This window comes from Schistocerca cancellata, chromosome 7 (assembly GCF_023864275.1).
Source record: "Schistocerca cancellata isolate TAMUIC-IGC-003103 chromosome 7, iqSchCanc2.1, whole genome shotgun sequence".
In the NCBI taxonomy this organism is placed as follows: Eukaryota; Metazoa; Arthropoda; class Insecta; order Orthoptera; family Acrididae; genus Schistocerca; species Schistocerca cancellata.
Window position 1 is genome coordinate 73,218,081 of NC_064632.1, and position 24,497 is coordinate 73,242,577.

General features: G+C 42.7%; 1 protein-coding gene across 1 annotated transcript in view; it reads right to left on the reverse strand.

Annotated features, from left to right (window-relative positions):
• The window catches only part of LOC126092649 (uncharacterized), a 739,947-nt gene that overhangs the window by 84,168 nt on the left and 631,282 nt on the right, over positions 1-24,497 (reverse strand). The window contains exon 5 of the mRNA XM_049908371.1: positions 1,184-1,472. Within this exon, the coding sequence (XP_049764328.1) occupies positions 1,184-1,472 (289 nt within the window). The remainder of the gene's footprint in view (positions 1-1,183; positions 1,473-24,497) is intronic.

Genomic DNA, 24,497 nt, shown 5'->3' on the forward strand with positions numbered 1-24,497 from the left:
CTCGTTGTCGACGGGACGTTAAGTGGGGTAGGACGTCAAACGGGCCGACTTGGAGCAGGAGAGGCACCACAGGCCATTTTCATTTCCACTGTGTATACTTTTACAAGTAAATTCATAAAACTTTGTCAGAATGACCAGGAAGGATTCAGGATTCACACTCGTAGCAGCGGAAGTTCAAAAACATAACAAAATATTTTTTTTACATTTGAAATTTCATCATTTTTTCACTTACTATTGGCTGCATTTGTTGCTATAGGTACACTTTTCTTCATAAGTAAGAGAGACTGTTTGATGACTTTTGCGCAGCATGCAAACCATACTTACAGGTGTCTGAAACTCCAGAATCTATTTAATTTATGAAAAAATGAATGAGCTGTTAGGTTTTAAACTTTAAGTTTAGAAAACAATCAATTTTTGTAGTTAATTATCTCAATTTTTACCACATTTCTTAATAGATTTGGAAAATTCTAGAGTTTCATACACCTGTAAGTATGGTTTGTATATTGTGAAAAATTCATCAAAGAATCTCTCTTACTCATGAAGAAAAGTGTACCTATAGCAACAAATGCAGCCAATAGTAAGCGAAAAAATGATGAAATTTCACATGTAAAAAAAATTATTTTGTTATGTTTTTGAACTTCCACTGCTATGAGTGTTAATCCTGAATCCTTCCTGGTCATGCTGACAAAGTTTTATGAATTTATTTGTAAAAGTATAGACAGTGGAAATTAAAATGTCCTGTGGTGCCTCTACTGCTGCAAGTCGGCCCGTTTGACGTCCTACCCCCCTTAAACACCAATCTCCTTCCCTCTCTTCCTCCTGTCATTCCTACCACCTCTTCACTTTCTCAGCATTCCCATCACTATTTCTATTGCTTCTTCCTCATCTCGTTCACTCCTTCGTTTTCGTCATTCATTTCACTCCCCTAATCTAATCACTCTCCTCATCGCACTTCGTCTCTGCTTCTCCCTCATTAATCCCTCTATCTCCCTTTGGTATTTTACACTCCCCTGCTCTTCGTTCCTCTCCTCCCCCTACTCTCTCTCTCTCTATCTCTATCCCTATCTCTCTCTCTCTCTCTCTCTCTCTCTCTCACACACACACACACACACACACACACATATATACACATCACGCGGGCCACTCGCCCTGACCCTACTAGGGATGCTGGCTGGAGACGCACCTTGCACCATGTCGGCGCGCGACACGCTGGGAGGCCGCGTGGCTCTGCTCTCGAGCACGGGTGCCTTCTGCAGGCGGTCGCTCTCGACGCTCTCCTCATTGGTGCGCCAGTACACGGTCGCCACCGTCGCCAGGCACTTGAGCTTCATGTCGCCGCGCCGGAAGTGCCGCGGCCTCACTTTGAACTCCAGACCCAGCACCGACGTCTCCAGGCCCGTGTCTTCGCCATCCAGAACAGAGTTGTCGCTCGACACCAGAATGTATGGCCCTCGTAGCAGCGTCGAATTCGCCTGTGGATGAAAAGACAATTTTATCAGTGCATGATGGCAGTCAACTATCTGTATTAATAATGGTACTTCGTGGCAGAATAAAGCTGGGTGCCAGACTGCCAGACTGTAAAATTCCAAAATGTTTTTCTTGTTCTGAAAATTGTCTCTGTGTTCTCTGTCACACTGCAGGTCAATAATTTGTAGTTGCAGCTCAGGACGAATCTCTTCAATATTCGCTGAATATGGAGAGGGGAACAGATCAGAATCACTGTCTAGTGCTGACAGATCTTGAAAGCGTTGATCAAATTCTTCCTTAAGGGCAACTGAACTATGTGAATAACGTTCACAGTCTTTGTGAACATCTTGCATGGATGATAATTTAGGAAAATGAGCTAGATTTCCTGTTTCCAGCTGACTCACCCAAAGTGTCAATTTCATTTTAAAAGCTCGTATTCGATCTATGAAATGAGTAATTAGCAGATCTTTACCTTGTAGTGAAATGTTCAAAGCATTCAGATGGCTAGTTAAATCTGCTAAGAACGCGAGATCACATTTCCATGAAGGCTCTTTCAATTCAGGAACACACATATTATTTATTTCCATGAACATATTAATTTCATCTAATAGGCAAAAATTCGATTTAATAATTCGCCACGACTAAGCCAGCGGACCTCGCTGTAATAAGGCAGGCTACCATACTGGCTTCCTACATCCTCAAGAGAGCTTTTAAATTGTCTGTGTTGTAGCCCATGCTTCCTTATATAATTGGTTGTACGAACAACAATACTCATCACAGTTTTTAGAGTGATACTCTTTGCACATATGTTTTCCTGGTGGATCACACAGTGAACGCCGCTTATTTCATGCGGCACGGTCAGTTTTTGCATTTTCTCGTTCAACAGCGCAACGAAACCTAATTTTTTCTCTGTCATCACTGGTGCACCGTCTGTAGACACTGAAACTAAAGAATTCCACGACAATCCTATATTTTCAACACTTTCTTCAACACTAGTTAAAATATCACCTCGGGTTGTAGTGTTCTTCATGGCTACTACATCGACTAGCTCCTTCCTCACCTGAAGATCTCTATTAACACCTCTAATAAATATGGAAAGCAGCGCTGTTCCAGTGATATCAACACTTTCGTCCAGAGCTAGAAAATACGCCATAAAATCTTTATTGATATTTGCAAGCTGGCTCTGGACGTCGTCTGCCATGTCCTGTATGCGACGCATAATGGTCATGTCAGATAATGGCACAATCCGAAACTGTTCAACTTGAGATGGACACAAATGTTCCGCTGCAACTACCAAACATCTTTTATTAAATCGCCATCAGTGAAGGGGCGCAGGGATTTTGCTAAAAACAAATCAATTTTGTAGCTCACTCTGAGAGCTGCCTCAGTTGATTTTTCTCGTCATCCAGATCTTCTTCGGATAGCTTCCTTTTAAGTTTAATAACTTCCTGTGCACGATCTGGTCCATCACATTTTCCACTTCCGCAGTATTTCGCGTGGCACGACATATAATGTCGCTGCAAATTAAATTTCCTAAAATAATTCAGCGTTTTGTGACATACTAAGCATTTTGTAACACCATCTTTTTCTGTAAACAGATACAATTCCTCCCAATGGGGGTTGAACTGCGAAAGCATGGTTGGGGTTACACAACGGCGACTTGACATGATTCTTAACTAGCGAAATGACTGTTAGAGCTGATCGTAGTACTTTTAACGTTACACAGTCGGCACGAATTCAATAGGCACGCTGCGGTCCAATTCATACGTGCGCGCGCATTTCCCCTCCCTCCCCTCCCTCCCTACTCCGCGACCTTGCATCTGCTCGCGAGCACGTGCCTGAGCAGACGCGAGTACTCGCGCTCAAAAGCGGCCAGTTGTTAAGCCCTGATGTACAGCTTATGTCTAATGAAAACTAAAGCTGCAATACAATATCCCCCAACCGACAAGAGGAGCAATCGGCAAGAGGAATGTCGGACGTCTCTTAAAGACATGGCGTGAACTATACTGAGCAGGAACAGGTCAAAAGGCCTAATCCTTGAAGACGATGACAATGATGGTGGTGATGGTGGTGGTGATGGACCTTTCATTCAGTAGCGGTGACTGCGCTGTTCTGAAGTTTCACGGCAGATTATCGTTAATACCCAGGTTCAAACCGGAGTTTTGTCTCCGTTGAAGCGTGAATAATCAATTTTCGAAACAACCTCGAAGTGTCCTCCCAGCATAAGTGCGCGAAATGTTCTCTGTTTTCAAGCTGAGCCTGTTTCGGTATGGCTTGTGTCCCTCACGCTTACTAATGTCATCGCACTCCTGTTGGGCGGCTTTAACTGACATTTCTGTGCATGCGATGGTTCGAACCACTTCTGGAACGCTATCGAATGAAGCTATTGAGTGCATCGTGAGGTTTCTCTTTAGCCCAGATGGAAGGACCATTGCTCCCAAAGGCAGGGTTCCAACTTCGAACCCTAATATTAATTTGCCCAAAAAATTTCAAAACTGTTCACACTGTGTTGCAAAGAGAAAGATCGAACCCAGTGTCAGTAATAATGAGCGCAAGACGAAACAAACGCAGCTGTCGGCATAGAAGGGAGTGGAAACATCCGAATATGAATGAACCTAGTGCGAGAACTTCTGAAAAGCCGCAAGACTTCCAATAGTGCGAGGTGGCTTAGTGATTAAGTCAAACTATGGGTAGGGCAACTGGGATATGCTCCCACGGCCTCTGCCATCTGTCTGCTTCTTCCTCACTCATTCGTCTAACACACCATCTCTCACGTTCGTCCATCTCTTCGTCCCTTTCCTTCCTGTACTCCCTCAATCTCACACTTATATGGGCAACCTGATTTTCACAATTTTCATAGACCACTACCGGTCGATATAACTAGATTCTTTCACAGTGCCCTTCCACCGCTTGGCCTTACGGAACTTAGCTGGTGCTTAGTCCCTACAGAAACGTCTGCTGAATGGTGCCCTGGCCTCGTACACCGATAGCGACATACGAAAATGCGCACCCTAAGGGATTAAACAAGTTTTCTGTCTTCTGATTCGGTATCACTGAAGAGGGTATGACTACAGCTCCTCCTCACGATGGTTCAAATGGCTCTGAGCACTATGGGACTCAACATCTTAGGTCATAAGTCCCCTAGAACTTAGAACTACGTAAACCTAACTAACCTAAGGACATCACACACACCCATGCCCGAGGCAGGATTCGAACCTGCTACCGTAGCAGTCCCGCGGTTCCGGACTGCAGCGCCAGAACCGCTAGACCACCGCGGCCGGCTCCTCCTCACGATGTTAGGTAGTACGCCAAATTGACAAATATCGTTGTATGATTATCATACTGAAAGCAACTGTCACTCCATCGAAGTTCATTCCTTCAATCTGAGATACCTAATACATGTTTCTGCCATATCTGGCTTATTGTATCTGTCGTTGCACTCTAAATACTGTTTCTAAAAACCATTCTCTGTACAAACAATCATTCCAGTGTGCAACTGTGGAGGTCTGAGAGCCTCACCAGACATTCTATTTTTAAAGCAAGTCGCCCATTGGCCTCTGTCTCGGTTCTTCGGCCGACGTTTGTTTTATGATATTTCTGACGTGTCGTCAGCACCAGTGGCAGCCATTGTGAAACCTTCACCCTCCATTATTAGTGGTGGTCTGGAGTCGAGCTCGCGTTCGCAGATTATATGTACCAGGTGCACCAACGTTCAATGGCTTTCCCGTGGCCATTACTGCTGTGGTTCCTTTCTTGTTACCTGCAACTGTCGTTCGACGCAGCACGAGAATCCAGGACCGGTTCAAGTTGAGGCTTTGCTCTTTCTTGTTGAAACTGTTGTCATTTGAATGGATTTCTATAGCTTTCCTGAACAAGCGGGTGTGGCAGCTCTTCTTCGCAGCGAGCACTTCCGTGTCGGCGAATCTCATCCTGTGGTGAGCCCCACACAACGGGTGCTCCAGCATGGCCGGTACCTCCACGTGCCCAAACATGCAGTGCCGCTTTTGTTCGGTGATCATGGTACTGACTGATTGTCCAGCAAATCCAACAGTGGTTTCTCCACATCTATTTGGTGTGTGGTATATTCCGGACATTGCGAGTGTCTCTGTTTTATCTTTTGTCGATCTGAGACACTCATCGACCCCCTTCGTCGGTTTATAGTCTTTGCGCCATGTTTGTGGAATATACGGCAATTTCTATCCGTCACTATGGGAATGCATGTCAGGAAGCCCATACCCAACATTTATTCTCCCGATGTGACCCTTCGCCGAGTTCTTATGTAACTGGTGCAGTACCCATTGTTCCTCAGAACGCTTTCCAGGTGTTGGATCTTGCGTCCTTATTTTCTTCGGCTCACATATTAGTCTTCTTGCGTTACGAGCGAATTAATCATGCATGTTTTCTACGGGTGGTGATTTGACACTATGTGAAGGTGTCGGTCAGTGTGCGTCGGTTTTCGATAAGGGCCGTGTCGTACGTTTTCAAAATCCCTCGTAACCAGCACGTCTAGGGAAGGTAGCTGTTGGTTCTTTCCTAACCCCATAATAACTTTTATGTTGGCGTGGAGACTATTCGGGTGTCTTAGGAAGTCACCCATATATCTCTGACGATGCAGATAACCACAACGAACTTTGGAACGCATGGTTTGTAATCTGCGGCAGCGAGTTTGACTTCAGTCCAATACTGAAGCATTCACAATGCCAGATATTCTTACTGACGAAACATCAGAGAAAATGGTTATACAGGGTGTTACAAAAAGGTGCGGCCAAACTTTCAGCAAACATTCCTCACACACAAATAAACAAAAGATGTTATGTGAACATATGTCCGGAAACGCTTAATTTCCATGTTAGAGCTCATTTTAGTTACGTCAGTATGTTCTGTACTTCCTCGATTCACCGCCAATTGGCCCAATTGAAGGAAGGAAATGTTGACTTCGGTGCTTGTGTTGATACGCGACTCGTTGCTCTACAGTACTATCATCAAGCACATCAGTACGTAGCATCAACAGGTTAGTGCTCATCACGAACGTGTTTTTGCAGTCAGTGCAATGTTTACAAATGCGGAGTTGTCAGATGCCCATTTGATGTATGGATTAGCCCGGGGCAATAGCCGTGGCGCGGTACGTTTGTACCGAGATAGATTTCCAGAACGAAGATGTCCCGGCAGGAAGACGTTGGAAGCAATTGATCGGCGTCTTAGGGAGCACGGAACATTCCAGCCTATGACTCGCGACTGGGGAAGACCTAGAACGACGAGGACACCTGCAATGGACGAGGCAATTCTTCGTGCAGTTGACGATAACCCTAATGTCAGCGTCAGAGAAGGTGCTGCTGTACAAGGTGACATTGACCACGTCACTGTATGGAGAGTGCTACGGGAGAACCAGTTGTTTCCGTACCATGTACAGCGTATGCAGGCACTATCAGCAGCTGGTTGGCCTCCGCGGGTACACTTCTGCGAATGGTTCATCCAACGATGCGTCAATCCTCATTTCAGTGCAAATGTTCTCTTTACGGATGAGGCTTCATTCCAACGTGATCAAATTGTAAATTTTCACAATCAACATGTGTGGACTGACGAGAATCCGCACGCAATTGTGCAATCACGTCATCAACACAGATTTTCTGTGAACGTTTGGGCAGGCATTGTTGGTGATGTCTTGATTGGGCCCCATGTTCTTCCACCTACGCTCAATGGAGCACGTTATCATGATTTCATACGGGATACTCTACCTGTGCTGCTAGAACATGTGCCTTTACAAGTACGACACAACATGTGGTTCATGCACGATGGAGCTCCTGCACATTTCAGTCGAAGTGTTCGTAGCCTTTTCAACAACAGATTCGGTGACCGATGGATTGGTAGAGGCGGACCGATTCCATGGCCTACACGCTCTCCTGACCTCAACCCTCTTGAATTTCATTTATGGGGGCATTTGAAAGCTCTTTTCTAGGCAACGCCGGTACCAAAAGTAGAGACTCTTCGTGCTCGTATTGTGAACGGCTCTGATACAATACGCCATTCTCCAGTGCTGAATTAGCGCATCAGGGATTCCATGCGAAGGAGGGTGGATGCATGTATCCTCGCTAACGGAGGACATTTTGAACATTTCCTGTAACAATGTGTTTGAAGTCACGCTGGTACGTTCTGCTGCTGTTTGTTTCCATTCCATGATTAATGTGATTTGAAGAGAAGTAATAAAATGAGCTCTAACATGGAAAGGAAGCATTTCCGGACACATGTCCACATAACATATTTTCTTTAATTGTGTGTGAGGAATGTTTCCTGAAAGTTTGGCCATACCTTTTTGTAACACCCTGTATAAACGTCGCTTAGAGTTCGCGAAACAAAAGCGTAAAGGCGATTTGTCAACTAGTGGCCACCGAAGTCTTAACAGTTTTGTACCATTTGTAAAAGATGGCACAACCGGGAAAACGGTTCTGATAAAAGTGTAGTATTGTCTTAGTTCTAAACTAACAGTAGTTACATTCAGCACCAGAGCAATTATTCTGCCACGAGCAGGACAATCAAGGGTAATGAAGCGCTGCAACAATTCTAGCACTTGCTTAACTAACTACGCACTCACGATGTACGACCAGAGCAGATTAGCAGCAGGTAGCTGAGGTGTCAGATATTACGCGGGAGTAAACACCCGGGCCGTAATGAACGGTGTACACGGGGGCCTCTGAACGAGAACCCCAGCTGGCTCCGCTGTTGTAGGCGCCTGCTTCATGTCAATCCGCTAACGATTAGGGGGAGAGTTAATCTAAGTTTTAATGGCCTTCCTAAGTGGCAGCCGGCCCCGTCCCGGCCGGTGAGCGGGCGTTAACCTCTGGCAGTGTGTGTGAACTCGTTGACCCTTCCGCACCGGCTCCTCCCCCTCTTTGGAGTGGGCGCCCAACCGTATGCTCCAGATAACTGCCTTTCAAAAGTCTTAAGATACTCAATGAGTATCAAATGTGTCTAGTTTTGGCGTGAAAGTCCTAGTTACGCGTTTTCTACAGAACATCACCATTCAAGACAATATTACTTGCTGAAAAGATACTCCATGTCCTGACGAAACGTTCGTGGAAACTGTCGTCAGTTGCCTCAATCAGTAATTAATAATTAATTTAAAACTGAAAAATCAATACAGTTTTAAATATGCCTGGTTCTCAACAACCGTATATAATCTTGAAACACAGGAATTGTACAGCCAACCGGTTGCAAATAACTGTTTGGTACAATGGCCTAGGTTTCGACACATACTACGGGTGTCTTCATCAGAATGAAATTCTGAGAAACCGTGAAATTATGTTGTGAGAAAGCAATGGTCAGAATTTAGAGTAGCTAAGCTCAAGTCAAAAACAAAATAAAACAAGTTCCAGTCTTGTCACGCATGCCTAGCTAGGCACAACATTCTAGTCAAGGCTGGAACATGTTTTATTTGAATTTTGACTGCACAGCTGCTCCAAATTCTGATCACTGCTTTCCCGCAATGCAATTTTACGATTTTTCAAAATTTCATTCTGGTAAAGACACCCGTTGTAAGAGGTGAAGCCTAGGTCTATATACCAAACATTTATTTGCTACTAATTGGCTGTATAATTTCTATGTTTGAAAAATTAATAATTAAAAGTGATGATCTGTAAAATACGGCCAGGAGCGTGATGCTGATTTTGAAAGACCATTGGACTCGTCAGTTTCCTGTAATTTAAAAGTAAAAATTTAATAGCAGACGTTATTTATAGAGTGTGTAGTTGTACACACGACGCGTGATTCACGAAGCAGTTTTCTCCATGAGTAATTATCTCATATAGGTAACAATGGTGACACTCCTTGCAGATTAAAGCTAGACTAATCCTTGTGAGCACGAGCGATACATTTACTGACACATTTATTCAGGCAACAGTCTCTACCCGCCCTCGCACCTTACATCTACATCTACATGGATACTCTTGACATCACATTCAAGTGCCTGGCAGAGGGTTGATTGAACCACCTTCACAGTTCTCTACTGTTCCAATCTCGTATAGCACGCGGAAAGAACGAACATCTGTATCTTTCCGTACGAGCTCTGATTTCCCTTATTTTATCGTGGTGATCGTTTCTCCCTATGTAGGTCGGTATCAACAAAATATTTTCGCATTCGGAGGAGAAAGTTGGTGACTGGAATTTTTTGAGAAGATTCCGTCGCAACGAAAAACGCCTTTCTTTTAATTATATCCAGTCCAAATCCTGTACCATTTATGTGACATTTTCTCCCATATTTCGCGATAATACAAAACGTGCTGCCCTTCTTTGAACTTTTTCGATGTACTCCGTCAATCCTATCTGCCAAGGATCCCACACCGTGCAACATTATTCTAAAAGAAGACGGACAATCGTAGTGTAGGCAGTCTCATTAGTAGATCTGCTACATTTTAGAAGTGTCCTGCCAATAAAACGCAGTATTTGGTTAACCTTCGCCACAACATTTTCTATGTGATCCTTCCAGTTTAAGTTGTTCGTAATTGTAATACCTAGGTATTTAGTTGAATTTACGGCTTTCAGATTAGACTGATTTATCGTGTAACCGAAGTTCATTTAATACTAACAGGACCTCGCCCCCTATCCTCCAGGCTTCAAACGTACTTTTCCGCATACCTTGCTAGTCCGATTTTTCATGTCTCGCATTGTATGCAAAGTCGCAAGTATATTGTCTGTTTAAGTGTCAGCTACAGTGTTCTTCTCCAAAACAGGCACTGCGTGATGATGGTGTATCTACTAAGTGACGTCGTCAAGCACGAAGCGCTGTGATTTGTCCGATTGACAACTTTATTCTTCGTCTTCTCTGCTTACTTGGTTTCCGATTCAGTATAGTGAACATAATCTTTAATGGAACGCAGAGACATTGTAACAGCAAGATCGACGCATCTTTAATTTTTATTTTTATATATTTGTTTATTCATTTCTTTTTTACACTGTGCTTATTGTGTGCTGAGGACAATAGTATTGTAGTATAGTTGCACAAAACTTGTGTTTCACAAAACGATATGAACAAATATATTTTGCTCGACTTCAACGGAAATAGTGGTCTTCAAGTACGTACAGTTACTTTTACACAACGTATATCTGCGTTTTGGACAATAGGTACGACGCTGAAGGTTCTGCAGCAGCTGCAACTACAAAAAGATCGAGAGGTAGGAAATATTCTCTGTCCTATTAAGGCAATCCGACGTAGCAAAACTCCTCATAGTGGCAGTCAGGTACTCATACGCTGTCAGGCACAGAGTCTCTCGTAAATAAATTTCCTTCATAGGCGCTCCGTAACAATAATGATGTCTCGGGTATTACCAAAATTAATTTAATATTTTTCTGAGCAATTTTCTAGCTGTGAGTTTTTACGACGCCCAACAGAGCGCAAAGGTATCAGCGACTACATTTTCTGTTACACAAGCGAAACGGGTTCAAACCTCTCGCGGGATTCTATTTTTATCTTGGAATACTTTTATTTTATTTACGATAAAATATTAATCACATTTGAGAATGTCCGCAGCTTTTCCTGTCCAAATGTGTAAGTGTTCCTATTTTCTTTCGCAGTTACAAGTAAATGAAAATATTTTGTTGGAAATTTATCGTAACGTTAGCGTTAGTTCCTTTTTTTTTTTTTTAAGTAACGACTGCCAAAATTTTCTTTTGGAAAGTACGCCCTCACATTCTAGAATAAAGAGGGAACGTCTAATATTATTTTCCGAATTTCGACTAAGTTTAGAAATTTTCACTAACTGGAAATACCGTAAGATAGTGTGACCCCTCTGGCCTCTGTAGTTTCGCGACGTCGACTCCAGTAACACCACAGACCTATCGCTCAAACTTACTGCTGCTACACCTTCGTAATCTTCGATCAGTAATAAAAGTACCATGTCATTTAATACCAGCAGCATGCTACAGTCTGTTCGTTAGTGAATTATAAATTTTTCCTCTTTTCCGATATTTCCGGATCCCAACAAAATTACTGGTTACGGCATCCACGTCTAATTACGTACGCTACAATATTATTCTCCTTGAAATTCTTATTGCCTTCATATATAACCTTTGTTTTGATAGTTTTCTGTTCCTTGAGTCTTTATGGTTTAGTTCACTTCAGTTTTAACATGAAATTTTCTGATAAATTCAGTTTGCAACATGACTCATGAAATAGAAACATTGAGTTGTGTTTTCAGCTGCCCTTTTACAAAAGAAAACAAATGAGCACCTATTCATATGTTCAAATGTGTGTGAGTTCTTAAGGTATCAAACTGCAGAGGCCATCGGTCCATACACACTTCGTTAAGTTAGATGAACCTATGCTAAGAACAACATACACACCCACGCCCGGCGGGAGGATATTCATGTCTTCCCTTCACAAAAACCAGTGATATCGGAATACCTAAGCCTGAGGAAGAATCAGGAGGTTGACTGAAATTTTATTGGGTTGGTAACGAAAGTTTAAAACGGTGTGGCTACGCCCTTATCAAAAATTCACTTGAAAAAATATTTTTTACACATTTAAAAAAGATTCTGATACTCCTAAAATTCCTTGGCAAAAAAATTGCAAATACTACTAAAAAATTATCTCCAGAATTGCTCAAATCTACTTTTAACCAAAGTTTACTCTCTTTTGTTATAATATCTAAATTAAATTTTAATTTGCGTCAGTTTTAAAATATTCGCATTTTGCACATCTGGGCTACGTTTTTTTATTTTTATTTTATTAGGTTAGAGTGCGGTTGCTATCCATCTGCAGACATAATGCCCATACCTGGTAATGACGAAAAGTTCATTCAGATGCAGACGTCTGAAGAAAGAGATAGTAAAACAGAAATGGGCAACAGACAACAGAAGGACTGGTAACGTATTTTGCACAGTGCACAGACACCCTAGCTAAAAATTTTCGACATGATGGAGTATAAGAAGACTGAGGTCAAATTAAATTTGCTACATATGTAACGTATCAGCAAAGGTAGTTTAGAAAAGAAAACCCAACAACAAGAGGAAAAGAATCACACCACATGACATTCAGCTTATCAGAAAGAGAACGCTACGTCAAAACGCAACTGATGAACAAGGAAAAGCTGAATACAATAGTCTAAGGGATTTAGTTAATAGAGAAACAAAGATAGAAAAAAGTCATCCTTGAGGAAGTGTGCGGGGAAATGGAGTAAAGTATGCGAAATGAAAGAACTAATTATAGCTCGCAGACCAGCAAATAAAATAAAGTTTTTAACAAGTGCAAAACAACACTCTCGGGTACAGCAGAAAACGAAGAAAATGCTGTATGGTAAAGACGTACTGAAGAGATGGAAAGATTACATGGAGGAATTGCATGACGAAGGATGTAACAGGAGGATGTAATAGGAAAAAAGAAGGGACACATCAACATGACAAAGGAAACAACATTCTACAAGAAGGATTTGAGAAAGTTCTCAAATAGCTGAGGGTAACAAAGTCACGAGTATTGTTGACTTTCCTGCAGAACTAACCAAGAATGTAGGTAACAGCATGAATATGACGCTGCTGTAACTGGCTTTTATAACGCGGCAAAGACTCCAACCGACTTCCAGAAAAGTCATCATGGTTTCTACCGAAGAAGATGGCAGCTACAAAACGTGAGCAGTACCGAATCTTTAGTCTAATATTACATACGTCAAAAATTGTCCTGAAGATAATTCTCAGGAAAACTGAAGAAAAGCTGGAGGATATGGTTCGTGGAGATCAGATCGGACTGAGGAGGCAATTAGGAACCAGAGAGGCGATTCCGCCACTGGGGCTTCTTAGCGAAAAGGAAATCCAGAAAAATAAACCAACTTATACATCTTTCGTAGACTAGAAAAGGCACTTGGTAATCTTATCCGGCAAGAGATATTGAGAGTGCTGACGAAATCGGGTCTAAAATACTAAGAAATGCATGCGATGCTCGGCCGTTGTAAGAAAGAAATTGCTGTGTTTAGCAATTTTCATAAGGAACAGCAGACAAAAATTAGAAAAGGCGTGAAACAAGGATGTGCTCTCTCTAAAAGGCTCTGAGCACTATGGGACTTAACAGCTGTGGTCATCAGTCCCCTGGAACTTAGAACTACTTCAACCTAACTAACCTAGGGACATCACACACATCCATGCCCGAGGCAGGATTCGAACCTGCGACCGAAGCAGTCGCGCGGTTCCGGACTGAGCACCTAGAACCGCTAGACCACCACGGCCGGCAAGTGCGCTCTCTCTCTCTCTCTCTCTCTCTTTTCTTATGTTCCATGCTTACGTCCAGGGAGCTATAAACCAAGTTCGCGAAACTACTGAGGTGAGGATTGAAATTGATGGGGAGAAGATTGACATGCTGCGTTAAGCAGATGATATTTCTATGGTCATGAAAAAGGGTCTAGAGGAGGTCGCGAGCACAATGGAAAGGATTTTCTGGAGTCAGTACTGCATGAGAATAAAAATCGAAAAACTAATATATGCAGTCCTCAAAAAGAGTATGAACATTTAAGAATATGAATTGGTAGAGAGGAGCTATAAGTGATACGGAAATGTAGCTACTTGGGAAGCGTGGTCACACGGGATGGTAGACGCTGGAAAAAAAACTGTGGGCATAATAGACGAGGCGAAATTGCATTTAATATGGAAAAGAACTTACTCACCTACAGGAACATCACTCTGTGAATAAGGAAATGGACCATGAAAGCATTTGTTTGGATCGTGGTCCTACACGTGCTTGGAACTAGGACAGTAGGAAAACAAGAGGGAAGATGCTATAACACTGGAGATTTTACGCTACAGAAATATGATGACCAGCAGGAAAGACAGAGCTACCAATGAAGAGATGCTGAGAAGAGTACAGGAAACCAATCTTTATGGAGGCAGGTCCAAACAACACGAGACAGACTTGTAGTCTGACACATTTGAAGACACAACAACATCGTTACATCGTTATAACAATAGCAGAAGGAGCTGTTGAGGAAAGAGTTGCTGGGGACGACCAAGAATGTCATTCACGCAACACATTATATATGAGAGAGAGAGAGAGGAAGAGAATTTTATTTAGTTATTTATTCATAGAAATGCATACATCTCAGAAATTCCTGGTCTGTTCTTATCTTTATTCTTTGACCAGCGATATACTTTTGCACAGCTTTTCCGTGACGTAAGTCCTTCAAACAGTCACAAACAGTGTAATACGCAAATGCCGTTAACAGCGCCTCATTGTGAGACTTCGCAGCCAGGCTCATGCCTGTGGCCCTTCGTTCTTGCTGCTTAACTACTTTTCCGTTGTTTACTTTTTCACTAATGTGCTCCGTTTTGTAATCATTATGTCTAGCGATTTTTGTGAAGGTAAACACTCAAAAATGGCTTTAAGCTGAAACTATTACAGCTATGAATCGGTCTTACTGTTTATTCAACTTTAGTGGAAAAATCTCACTTTCATCCAATAGATTTATTACTATGTTACCCACTATAAAGAAGAGGTTTCCAATACCTCGACACACCGCCTCCGACTCCTCAAACTCCTCTCTGGCCGGACATGGGGGTTGCACCCCTCTACCATCCTCCCAAAACTACAAATCCTTAATCCGTCCCATCCTATGTTATGCCAGTCCTGCCTGGATATCTGCCCCCCCCCCAAATTTTATAAGTCCCTCCAGATCCTTGAGCGTCATGCACTCCGCCTCGCCTTCCGTATACGCCTCCCGTCCCCCACGTGGATCCTCTATGATCTCTTTCCCCCATCTGCTCCTATTCCTCAAACATATCCGCATCCTCTACACCTCCCGCCGTCTTGAACCCCCTCACCCCGTAGTTGCTCCTCTCCTCTCCAAACCCCGCCCCCTGCCACGTCTTCACCGTTGTGTCCCCCCTACCCTCCATCTCTACACCCTACATCTCCTTTCCCAAGGTGGCTTCCACCAACTCCCCTCCCGGATGATGCCCTCTCTCCCTCCATTTATCCCTCCTATCAACTCTGATCCTCACTCCCCCTACTTTCCTCTGTCCTTTCCCCGGGCTCCCTCTCCCCCCCTTCCGTCCTCTTTCTTCCCCACCTCCCCTATCTTTGCCCCCTTCTCTCCCCCGAGTCCTTTTACATTTCCCTCCTCTGCCTCCTCTCATTCCCTCTTGCGTCTGCCCTTCTCCCCCTTTATTAGCCCTCTCCCTCCTTGGTTCCGCACCCCCTTTTCGTTTTTTCCTATCCTCCCTCCTTGTTTTTCCCCCTCCTCCAGGTCCCCCCCCCCCATCTGCCTTTGGATCGGGGGTGCCATATTTGTGCCGCCATTTTTGTGCAGTGTTTTACGGTGTGTTTTTCCAGTGAGTGTTCCGTGTTGTGTCTTTTGGGAAGTGTAGCGAACAGCCATCATACTGTCGCTGGGTGTGATTTTTTTATCTCTTGCGGAGAGAAAACCAGACTGTCGCCATGTTTTTTAATTGTGTGTCTACTATGTTACTTGTCTGATTCCAGTGTATTTTATCAACATTGCCAACCCCTTTTGCTTTCTGTTTTAACTACCCGCATTTTTACGCCATTTTACACTTTAAATCACCATTTTATAGCCTGTTTGTCCTTGTTTCTTTCTTCTTTTTTTAAAAAAAAAAGTCTGTAGGCTGTAGAGCTGCGTAGTAAGCTGTTGCCAGCCCGCCCCCTTCAAGGGGGAATTGAAAATCAATAAAGAAAGAAAAAAAAACCTTGTCACACCGGAAAACATTTGCTCCAATTAAAAATAGTTTACTCTTCAGATACCATTGCCAAACACTTAGGAGATCGATAAACTACTTAGATTTACTTGTTCTGTAAATAAAACCGCCTTTTCCTGCTGCCACTTAAGTGCAGCATGAAAATGAGGTTTCATTTACCAAACAAGTATTTCTATGCTTGCTGCGAAAGATGGCCACGCAAACAAACTTGTCTCTTAGATTCATTCTGCTGCCGTACGGACAACTGGTGCATCGCAAACTGCGATTGAGATGGTACTGCAACTGGAAACGCATTCCAAAGCTCCAGTACGCGGGACAATATGATTCTTGCGGGCAAAGCGCCTGAACTCCATAGGTGCACCATGAAATTATGGCGATATACCGGCCAAATGGAATGTCGCTTCTAGCAATAGTGAAATGGTGCCAAAATTTGACCAACGCCGCACCGACGTAGGTGATACAGACCCACCATACGTTCCATATCTTACACAATGCGATTTCCATCTTCAGGGAAAGCTGAAAGAGTAAGGGAGGAGGGGGCCGGGAGAGGTTTCGAAGGATGAGAAAGTTCACTCATCGGTTCTCGAAATGCCCCGTTGCGAAGGAGCAGAGTTCTACCGTCGAGGAACTGAAAGATTGTTAGAGCGTTCCGACCATTATATAGAGAGACTCAGTGACCATGCTGATAAACAGTGTTATATATGTGAGTCACTCTGTAGTGCAGCATCCAATAAAATTTCTTTGCTTTTCATAATAATATGTTACTTACTTACTTCACTCTATAATACTTAAGGACTTCAGAAAGTAAGTAACGCATGACGCCACTCGTACAGTGTTGGATTACTCATAGAGCTAAAATTTAAAAATTTCAGACATGTACAGGTTTCTTAATCTGTACAGGTTTCTTAATCTGTCTTCTGTGGCAGTGACTTTCACAGATGTAATAAATTGTATTTTAGCTGCCTTGATCTTACTTTCTTGTAGTTTCTAAAACTGCATGCGTTTTTTCCTTCTGTAATTTATTTCTAAAGTAAGTCAGTATTATTACACATATTTTCCAAATGTGGTATTTTCTTGTCTATCACTTTGTCATACTCGTACGTGATATAACATCACATAAAATTCAAATTAGTCACAAGTTCGACTACAGTATTGTTCTTCATGCTGTTTTTATTCTTATGAGGCCCCTTCCTACAAAAGCCAACTTTAAATCCATATAACGTACATTCTTTTTGCAAGTCAGTCTGTTACTCTGTTAAGATTCTGACATCGTCTGTATATAAAACAATTGAAGGTTTCCTGTTTGTTCTAACACCAGCATGCAAATTTCATTTACATTCACGCTGTTGTGATGAGGTAATATTAATCATTAATTCGTTGTCGACTATGACATAGTCCCACAATCTTGGGCCCATTCGGGAAATTCGTTGGGGAATTTGCCATTCTCTCAAATGTTCGTGTATTCTGTACCTATGAGCACAAACATCATGTTCAGTATTGAAATGTTCGAAGGTTTTGCATTAATTGTATGTACTACAGTTCTTGATGTTGAATAGATATGTAAAATAAACATATTTAAGGGATATGTAATCTAAAAAGTATTTATGTCAAGAATTTTGGGTATACAATCTTATATTTACGAGTTAAAGCGGACTTTCGCTGAAATATTTAAACAATCAAAACTGTTCATACTTCGCAAAAAAATCGTACAGATGAATCTAAGGACTATGGGACCAAACATCTGAGGTCATCATCCCGCTAGACTTAGAACTACTTAAACCTAACTAACTTAAGGACATCACACACATCCAAGCCCGAGGCAGGATTCGAAACTGCAATCGCAGCACCAGCGCGGTTCCGGACTGAAGCGACTAGAACCGCTCGGTCACAAAGACCGGCTCATACTGCGCAAATGATATTTTTATGAACTCTTACAAAAACTGCTTGACGATTTAAACGTAAAAGAAGACAAAAAGAAAATATGTATGGCACGTAAAAGCTATATGGTGTTCAGCAGGTGGACGAACAATATTGTCAAGATATGAATAAGTAACTGAAAGATCTAGATAAGGATGCTGCTAAGCTCTCCTATGAATTACCATCAGTCAAGCAGTAGCTCGGTTGCATGAATTACTGATTTACGAAATCCGTTGTATACGATCAGAGCTTTCTGGAGAAGAAAGTTTCAAAAGAGACCGAAAACCTAGCACAGCTTTCCAATAATGTCGTATTTATTTCAGAATAATAAAAAACGTTAGACAAAAATTTATGGGTTGAGCGAAAAAATAAGGGAAATGAATATCTCTTCGTCATATTGTTACTAACTGCTTGAAGGCTATCCTGAAGAGAAGAAAAGCCTGTTAAATGATGAAGGCACTGAAACTGAGGTAGATGCAGGATCCTCATTCTCAGTTCTTTAGTGCAAACGTATCTGTCGTATTTATTCCCGCGTGTTTTATGACAAGTGTCGGCTGGAACATTAAACAATCTTTATCGTATTATTGCAGGTGATAATTCAGCCAATAATGAGCTTTGTAAGAATAACAGATATTATATCAGGGCTATCGAAATGATACAATTTCTCGGTTTATTGGTAAATATCGAGAACCCACCAACATATTTCAGGCTTTCTTGAAGAACAATGGGTGTATATATCTTCCGATTATTACTTTTTATGACAGAATGTTGTTGCATTATCTTTGAACGTCTGTTTAGATTGATAATTTTCTTTTCCCAGTTTTGGGAAAATGAGAAATGGTCCACCGATACCTACACTGTTATAAGCTCTGTTAATTGAAACAAAAATACTGGCATGTAGGTTTTTAGTGATGGTCTGAAAACTACAGTAAATGGCGCTGAAACACAGGGCAGAAACATCGCCCAGCAGAAAACATAAAAACCGAAACTCTGGGAGAAGCTTAATTATCGGGCTTCGCCCTATTCGCTTGCTCTTTTTTTCCGTTTTTCCTTGAGTTTCAGAGAGACCTGGTTCTCTGATAACAACACGCAAAATATCCCCGTCCTATGCGCGCTTATCCAAGTTTCCAGCGAGCCGTCGGCTTAAACAGCGTCCTCTTTCCCCGAAATTGCCAGCGAGTAAAACTCGTTACCACCTAGTAGCGACAGAAATGTAATACAGTTCTACAAAAAGAGATATCAAAATATGCATCTAAATACGGCCGTATAGCAGCTCTTAGGTGCACATTGTTACAGCAAACAGAAACGGGAGGTAATACACCAACAAACCCTGATGTCCATTTACTACTGCCGAAATTATAGTTATTACTTCAGCCGTACGTCGTAATAAACGGCCTGACGAGAAACGTAAACCATCATTAGGAGAACGAGAAAATGAAATAAAACTTCATAGGCTCAGAAAGGTACCAGTTAGTTGAATGTAGTCAATTACAGTCATTGGAAAAGGAATGGACAAGGTACAGGGACACAGTACTAGAAGTGGCTAAAGAATGTCTTGGAACAGTAGTGTGTAAAAGTAGGAAGAAGCAAACAGCTTGGTGGAATGATACAGTCAAGGCAGCCTGTAAAAGGAAAAAGAAGGCGTATCAAAAATGGCTACATACCAGAACCCAGGTAGACAGAGAAAGTTATGTTGAAGAAAGAAACAAAGCCAAACTGATAATTGCAGCATCCAAGAAGAAATCGTGGGAAGACGTTGGAAACAGGTTGGAGACTATGGGTCAAGCTGCTGGGAAACCATTCTGGAGTGTAATTAGCAGTCTTCGAAAGGGAGGTAAGAAGGAAATGACAAGTATTTTGGACAGGTCAGGAAAACTGCTGGTGAATCCTGTGGATGCCTTGAGCAGATGGAGGGAATATTTTGAAGAGTTGCTCAATGTAGGTGAAAATGCGATCAGTAATGTTTCAGATTTCGAGGTAGAATGGGATAGGAATGATGGTGGAAATAGGATCACATTTGAGGAAGTGGAAAAAATGGTCAGTAGATTGCAGTGCAATAAAGCGGCTGGGGTGGATGAAATTAATTCGGAACTCATCAAATACAGTGGAATGTCAGGTCTTAAATGGCTACACAGGATAATTGAAATGGCCTGGGAGTTGGGACAGGTTCCATCAGACTGGACAAAAGCAGTAATCACACCAATCTTTAAACATGGAAACAGAAAAGATTGTAACAACTACAGAGGTATCTCTTTAATCAGCGTTGTGGGTAAAATCTTCTCAGGTGTTGTTGAAAGGAAAGTGCGAGTATTAGTTGAGGACCAATTGGATGAAAATCAGTGTGGGTTTAGGCCTCTTAGAGGTTGTCAGGACCAGATCTTTAGCTTACGGCAAATAATGGATTAGTGTTATGAGTGGAACAGGGAATTGTATCTATGCTTTATAGATCTAGAAAAGGCATATGACAGGGTTCCTAGGAGGAAGTTATTGTCTGTTCTACAAGATTATGGAATAGGAGGCAAACTTTTGCAAGCAATTAAAGGTCTTTACATGAATAGTCAGGCAGCAGTTAGAGTTGGCGGTAAATTGAGTCCATGGTTCAGAGTAGTTTCAGGGGTAAGACAAGGCTGCAACCTGTCTCCACTGTTGTTCATATTATTTATGGATCATATGTTGAAAACAATAGGCTGGCTGGGTGAGATTAAGATATGTGAACACAAAATAAGCAGTCTTGCATATGCGCATGACTTAGTTGTGATGGCAGATTCGATTGAAAGTTTGCAAAGTAATATTTCAGAGCTAGATCAGAAATGCAAGGACTATGGTATGAAGATTAGCATCTCCAAATCGAAAGTAATGTCAGTGGGAAGCAAATATAAACGGATTGAGTGCCAAATAGGAGGAACAAAGTTAGAACAGGTGGACGGTTTCAAGTACTTAGGATGCATATTCTCACAGGATGGCAACATAGTGAAAGAACTGGAAGCGAAGTGTAGCAAAGCTAATGCAGTGAGCGCTCAGCTACGAGCTACTCTCTTCTGCAAGAAGGAAGTCAGTACCAAGACTAAGTTATCTGTGCACCGTTCAATCTTTCGACCAACTTTGTTGTATGGGAGCGAAAGCTGGGTGGATTCAGGTTACCTTATCAACAAGGTTGAGGTTACGAATATGAAAGTAGCTAGGATGATTGCAGGTACTAGTAGATGGGAACAATGGCAGGAGGGTGTCCACAATGAGGAAATCAAAGAAAAACTGGGAATGAACTCTATAGATGTAGCAGTCAGGGCGAACAGGCTTAGATGGTGGGGTCATGTTACACGCATGGGAGAAGCAAGGTTACCCAAGAGACTCATGGGTTCAGCAGTAGAGGGTAGGAGGAGTCGGGGCAGACCGAGGAGAAGGTACCTGGATTCAGTTAAGAATGATTTTGAAGTAATAGGTTTAACATCAGAAGAGGCACCAATGTTAGCACTGAATAGGGGATCATGGAGGAACTGTATAAGGGGGGCTATGCTCCAGACTGAACACTGAAAGGCATAATCAGTCTTAAATGATGATGATGATGATGATGATGATGAGGCTGAGAGGGTATATTGTATTATCCCAGTCGTTTAAAAATCAAGTATACAAAGAAGTGGCGGTATGTGTCCCACCTATAGTATGACGGTATGGCCCCTGCGTCATGCATGCGTGCACTGATTCTGTTGGGAGGGATCTCATAAAGCTTTTGTATCCTCTCCTGGCGCCAGTTGACCAAATGGTTCAAATGGCTCTGAGCACTGTGCGACTCAACTTCTGAGGTCATTATTCCCCTAGAACTTAGAACTAGTTAAACCTAACTAACCTAAGGACGTCACACACATCCATGCCCGAGGCAGGATTCGAACCTGCGACCGTAGCGGTCTCGCGGTTCCAGACTGCAGCGCCTAGAACCGCACGGCCACTTCGGCCGGCGCTAGTTGACCCACGAATATTGTAACAGGAGTTTGATATCCTGGTACTGAGATAGCGCTGACAACAGGGCTGGTCCAACACATACTCTGTCATACTCTGCCCAACACATACCTTAGCAAAAGATCTTGCTGAAAACCGAAGGACATTCTGGTCTTACGTAAAATCGGTAAGCGGGTCGAAGGCTTCCATCCAGTCACTCACTGATCTGTCTGGCCTGGCAACGGAAGACAGCAAAACGAAAGCTGAACTTCTAAATTTAGCATTTGAGAAATCTTTCACGCAGGAGGATCGTACAAACATACCGCCGTTTGAGTCTCGTACAGGTTCCCGTACGGAAGACATAGTGATAGACATCCCTGGGGTTGTGAAGCAGCTGATGGGGTTGAAAATAAATAAATCACCAGATCCTGATGGGATTCCAATTCGGTTTTATAGAGAGTACTCTACTGCTTTGGCTCCTTACTTAGCTTGCATTTGTCGCGAATCTCTTGCCCAACGTAAAGTCCTGAGCGACTGGAGAAAAGCGCAGGTGCTGCCTGCATATAAGAAGGGTAGAAGGACTGATCCTCAAAATTATAGACCAGGGTTCTCGAACATATTCTCAGTTCGAATATAATGAATTTCCTTGAGACAGAGAAGTTGCTGTCCATGCATCAGCACGGCTTTAGAAAGCACCGCTCCTGCGAAACGCAACTCGCCCTTTTTTCACATGATATCTTGCGAACCATGGATGAAGGGTATCAGACGGATGCTATATTCCTTGACTTCCGGAAAGCGTTTGACTCGGTGCCCCACTGCAGACTCCTAACTAAGGTACGAGCATATGGGATTGGTTCCCAAGTATGTGAGTGGCTCGAAGACTTCTTAAGTAATAGAACCCAGTACGTTGTCCTCGATGGTGAGTTTTCATCGTAGGTGAGGGTATCATCCGGAGTGCCCCAGGGAAGTGTGGTAGGTCCGCTGTTGTTTTCTATCTACATAAGCGATCTTTTGGATAGGGTCGATAGCAATGTGCGGCTGTTTGCTGATGATGCTGTGGTGTACGGGAAGGTGTCGTCGTTGAGTGACTGTAGGAGGACACAAGATGACTTGGACAGGATTTGTGATTGGTGTAAAGAATGGCAGCTAACTCTAAATGTAGATAAATGTAAATTAATGCAGATGAATAGGAAAAAGAATCCTGTAATGTTTGAATACTCCATTAGTAGTGTAGCGCTTGACACAGTCCCGTCGATTAAATATTTGGGCATAACATTGCAGAGCGATATGAAGTGGGACAAGCATGTAATGGCAGTTGTGGGAAGGGGGATAGTCGACTTCGGTTCATTGGTGGAATTTTGGGAAGATGTGGTTCATCTGTAAAGGAGACCGCTTATAAAACACTAATACGACTTATTATTGAGTACTGCTCGAGCGTTTGGGATCCCTACCTGGTCGGTTTGAGGGAGGACATAGAAGCAATTCAGAGGCGGGCTGCTAGATTTGTTACTGTTGGGTTTGGTCATCACGCGAGTGTTACGGAAATGCTTCAGGAACTCGGGTGGGAGTCTCTAGAGGAAAGGAGGCGTCCTTTTCGTGAATCGCTACTGAGGAAATTTAGAGAACCAGCATTTGAGGCTGACTGTAGAACAATTTTACTGTCGCCAACTTCCATTTCGCTGAAAGACCACAAAGATAAGATAGGAGAGATTAGGGCTCGTACAGAGGCATATAGGCAGTAATTTTTCCCTCGTTCTGTTTGGGAGTGGAACAGGGAGAGAAGATGCCAGTTTTGGTACGAGGTACCCTCCGCCACGCACCGTATGGTGGATTGCGGAGTATTTATGTAGATGTATATGTAGAGGACAGATCTGGGCATCCCACGATACTTTTGCACGGGAAGGTAACACAACAGGCCCCAGGATGTACTGTCAGAGTTCTCTCGACCAACACCATCCGTGAACCGAGTAGCAGCTGTAGCCCGATGTTATACCCGATAGCCCCTCATTCCATGACGTGAGAGGTGACACCGCTGTTCTTCTTCAAGACATTGAGAGAGTGGCTTCTCTCCCCGTGTCGCCGCCATACTAAACGTTCATGGTCATCCGTGGCTGTGCTGATCCGCCATTCATCGCTTAACACACTGCGAATACATGAATTCTGGCACTATGGATGTCAGTGCTGAAATACACACTTACTGTTATTCAAGAACAACACCATGATGTAGGGATTCTCTCGTTTGTTTATATGTTACAGTCATGATTCGACATCTGGGTGAACATTTCACTGGAAATCATACCTTTCATAGTAATGCTGAGATTAAAAACTTGATTCCAAACCAGTATCGAAATATGCAGGTCTCAGGTCGCAATACTGATAACGTAGGAAGCGACTTTAAGTTTCATGGGACAATGTGGGTAAAAATAAGAAAAAATTTTACATCTGTGTCCATGTGTGCAACTCGGGCACCATTATGTTCCAGGAACGTTATTAGGCAA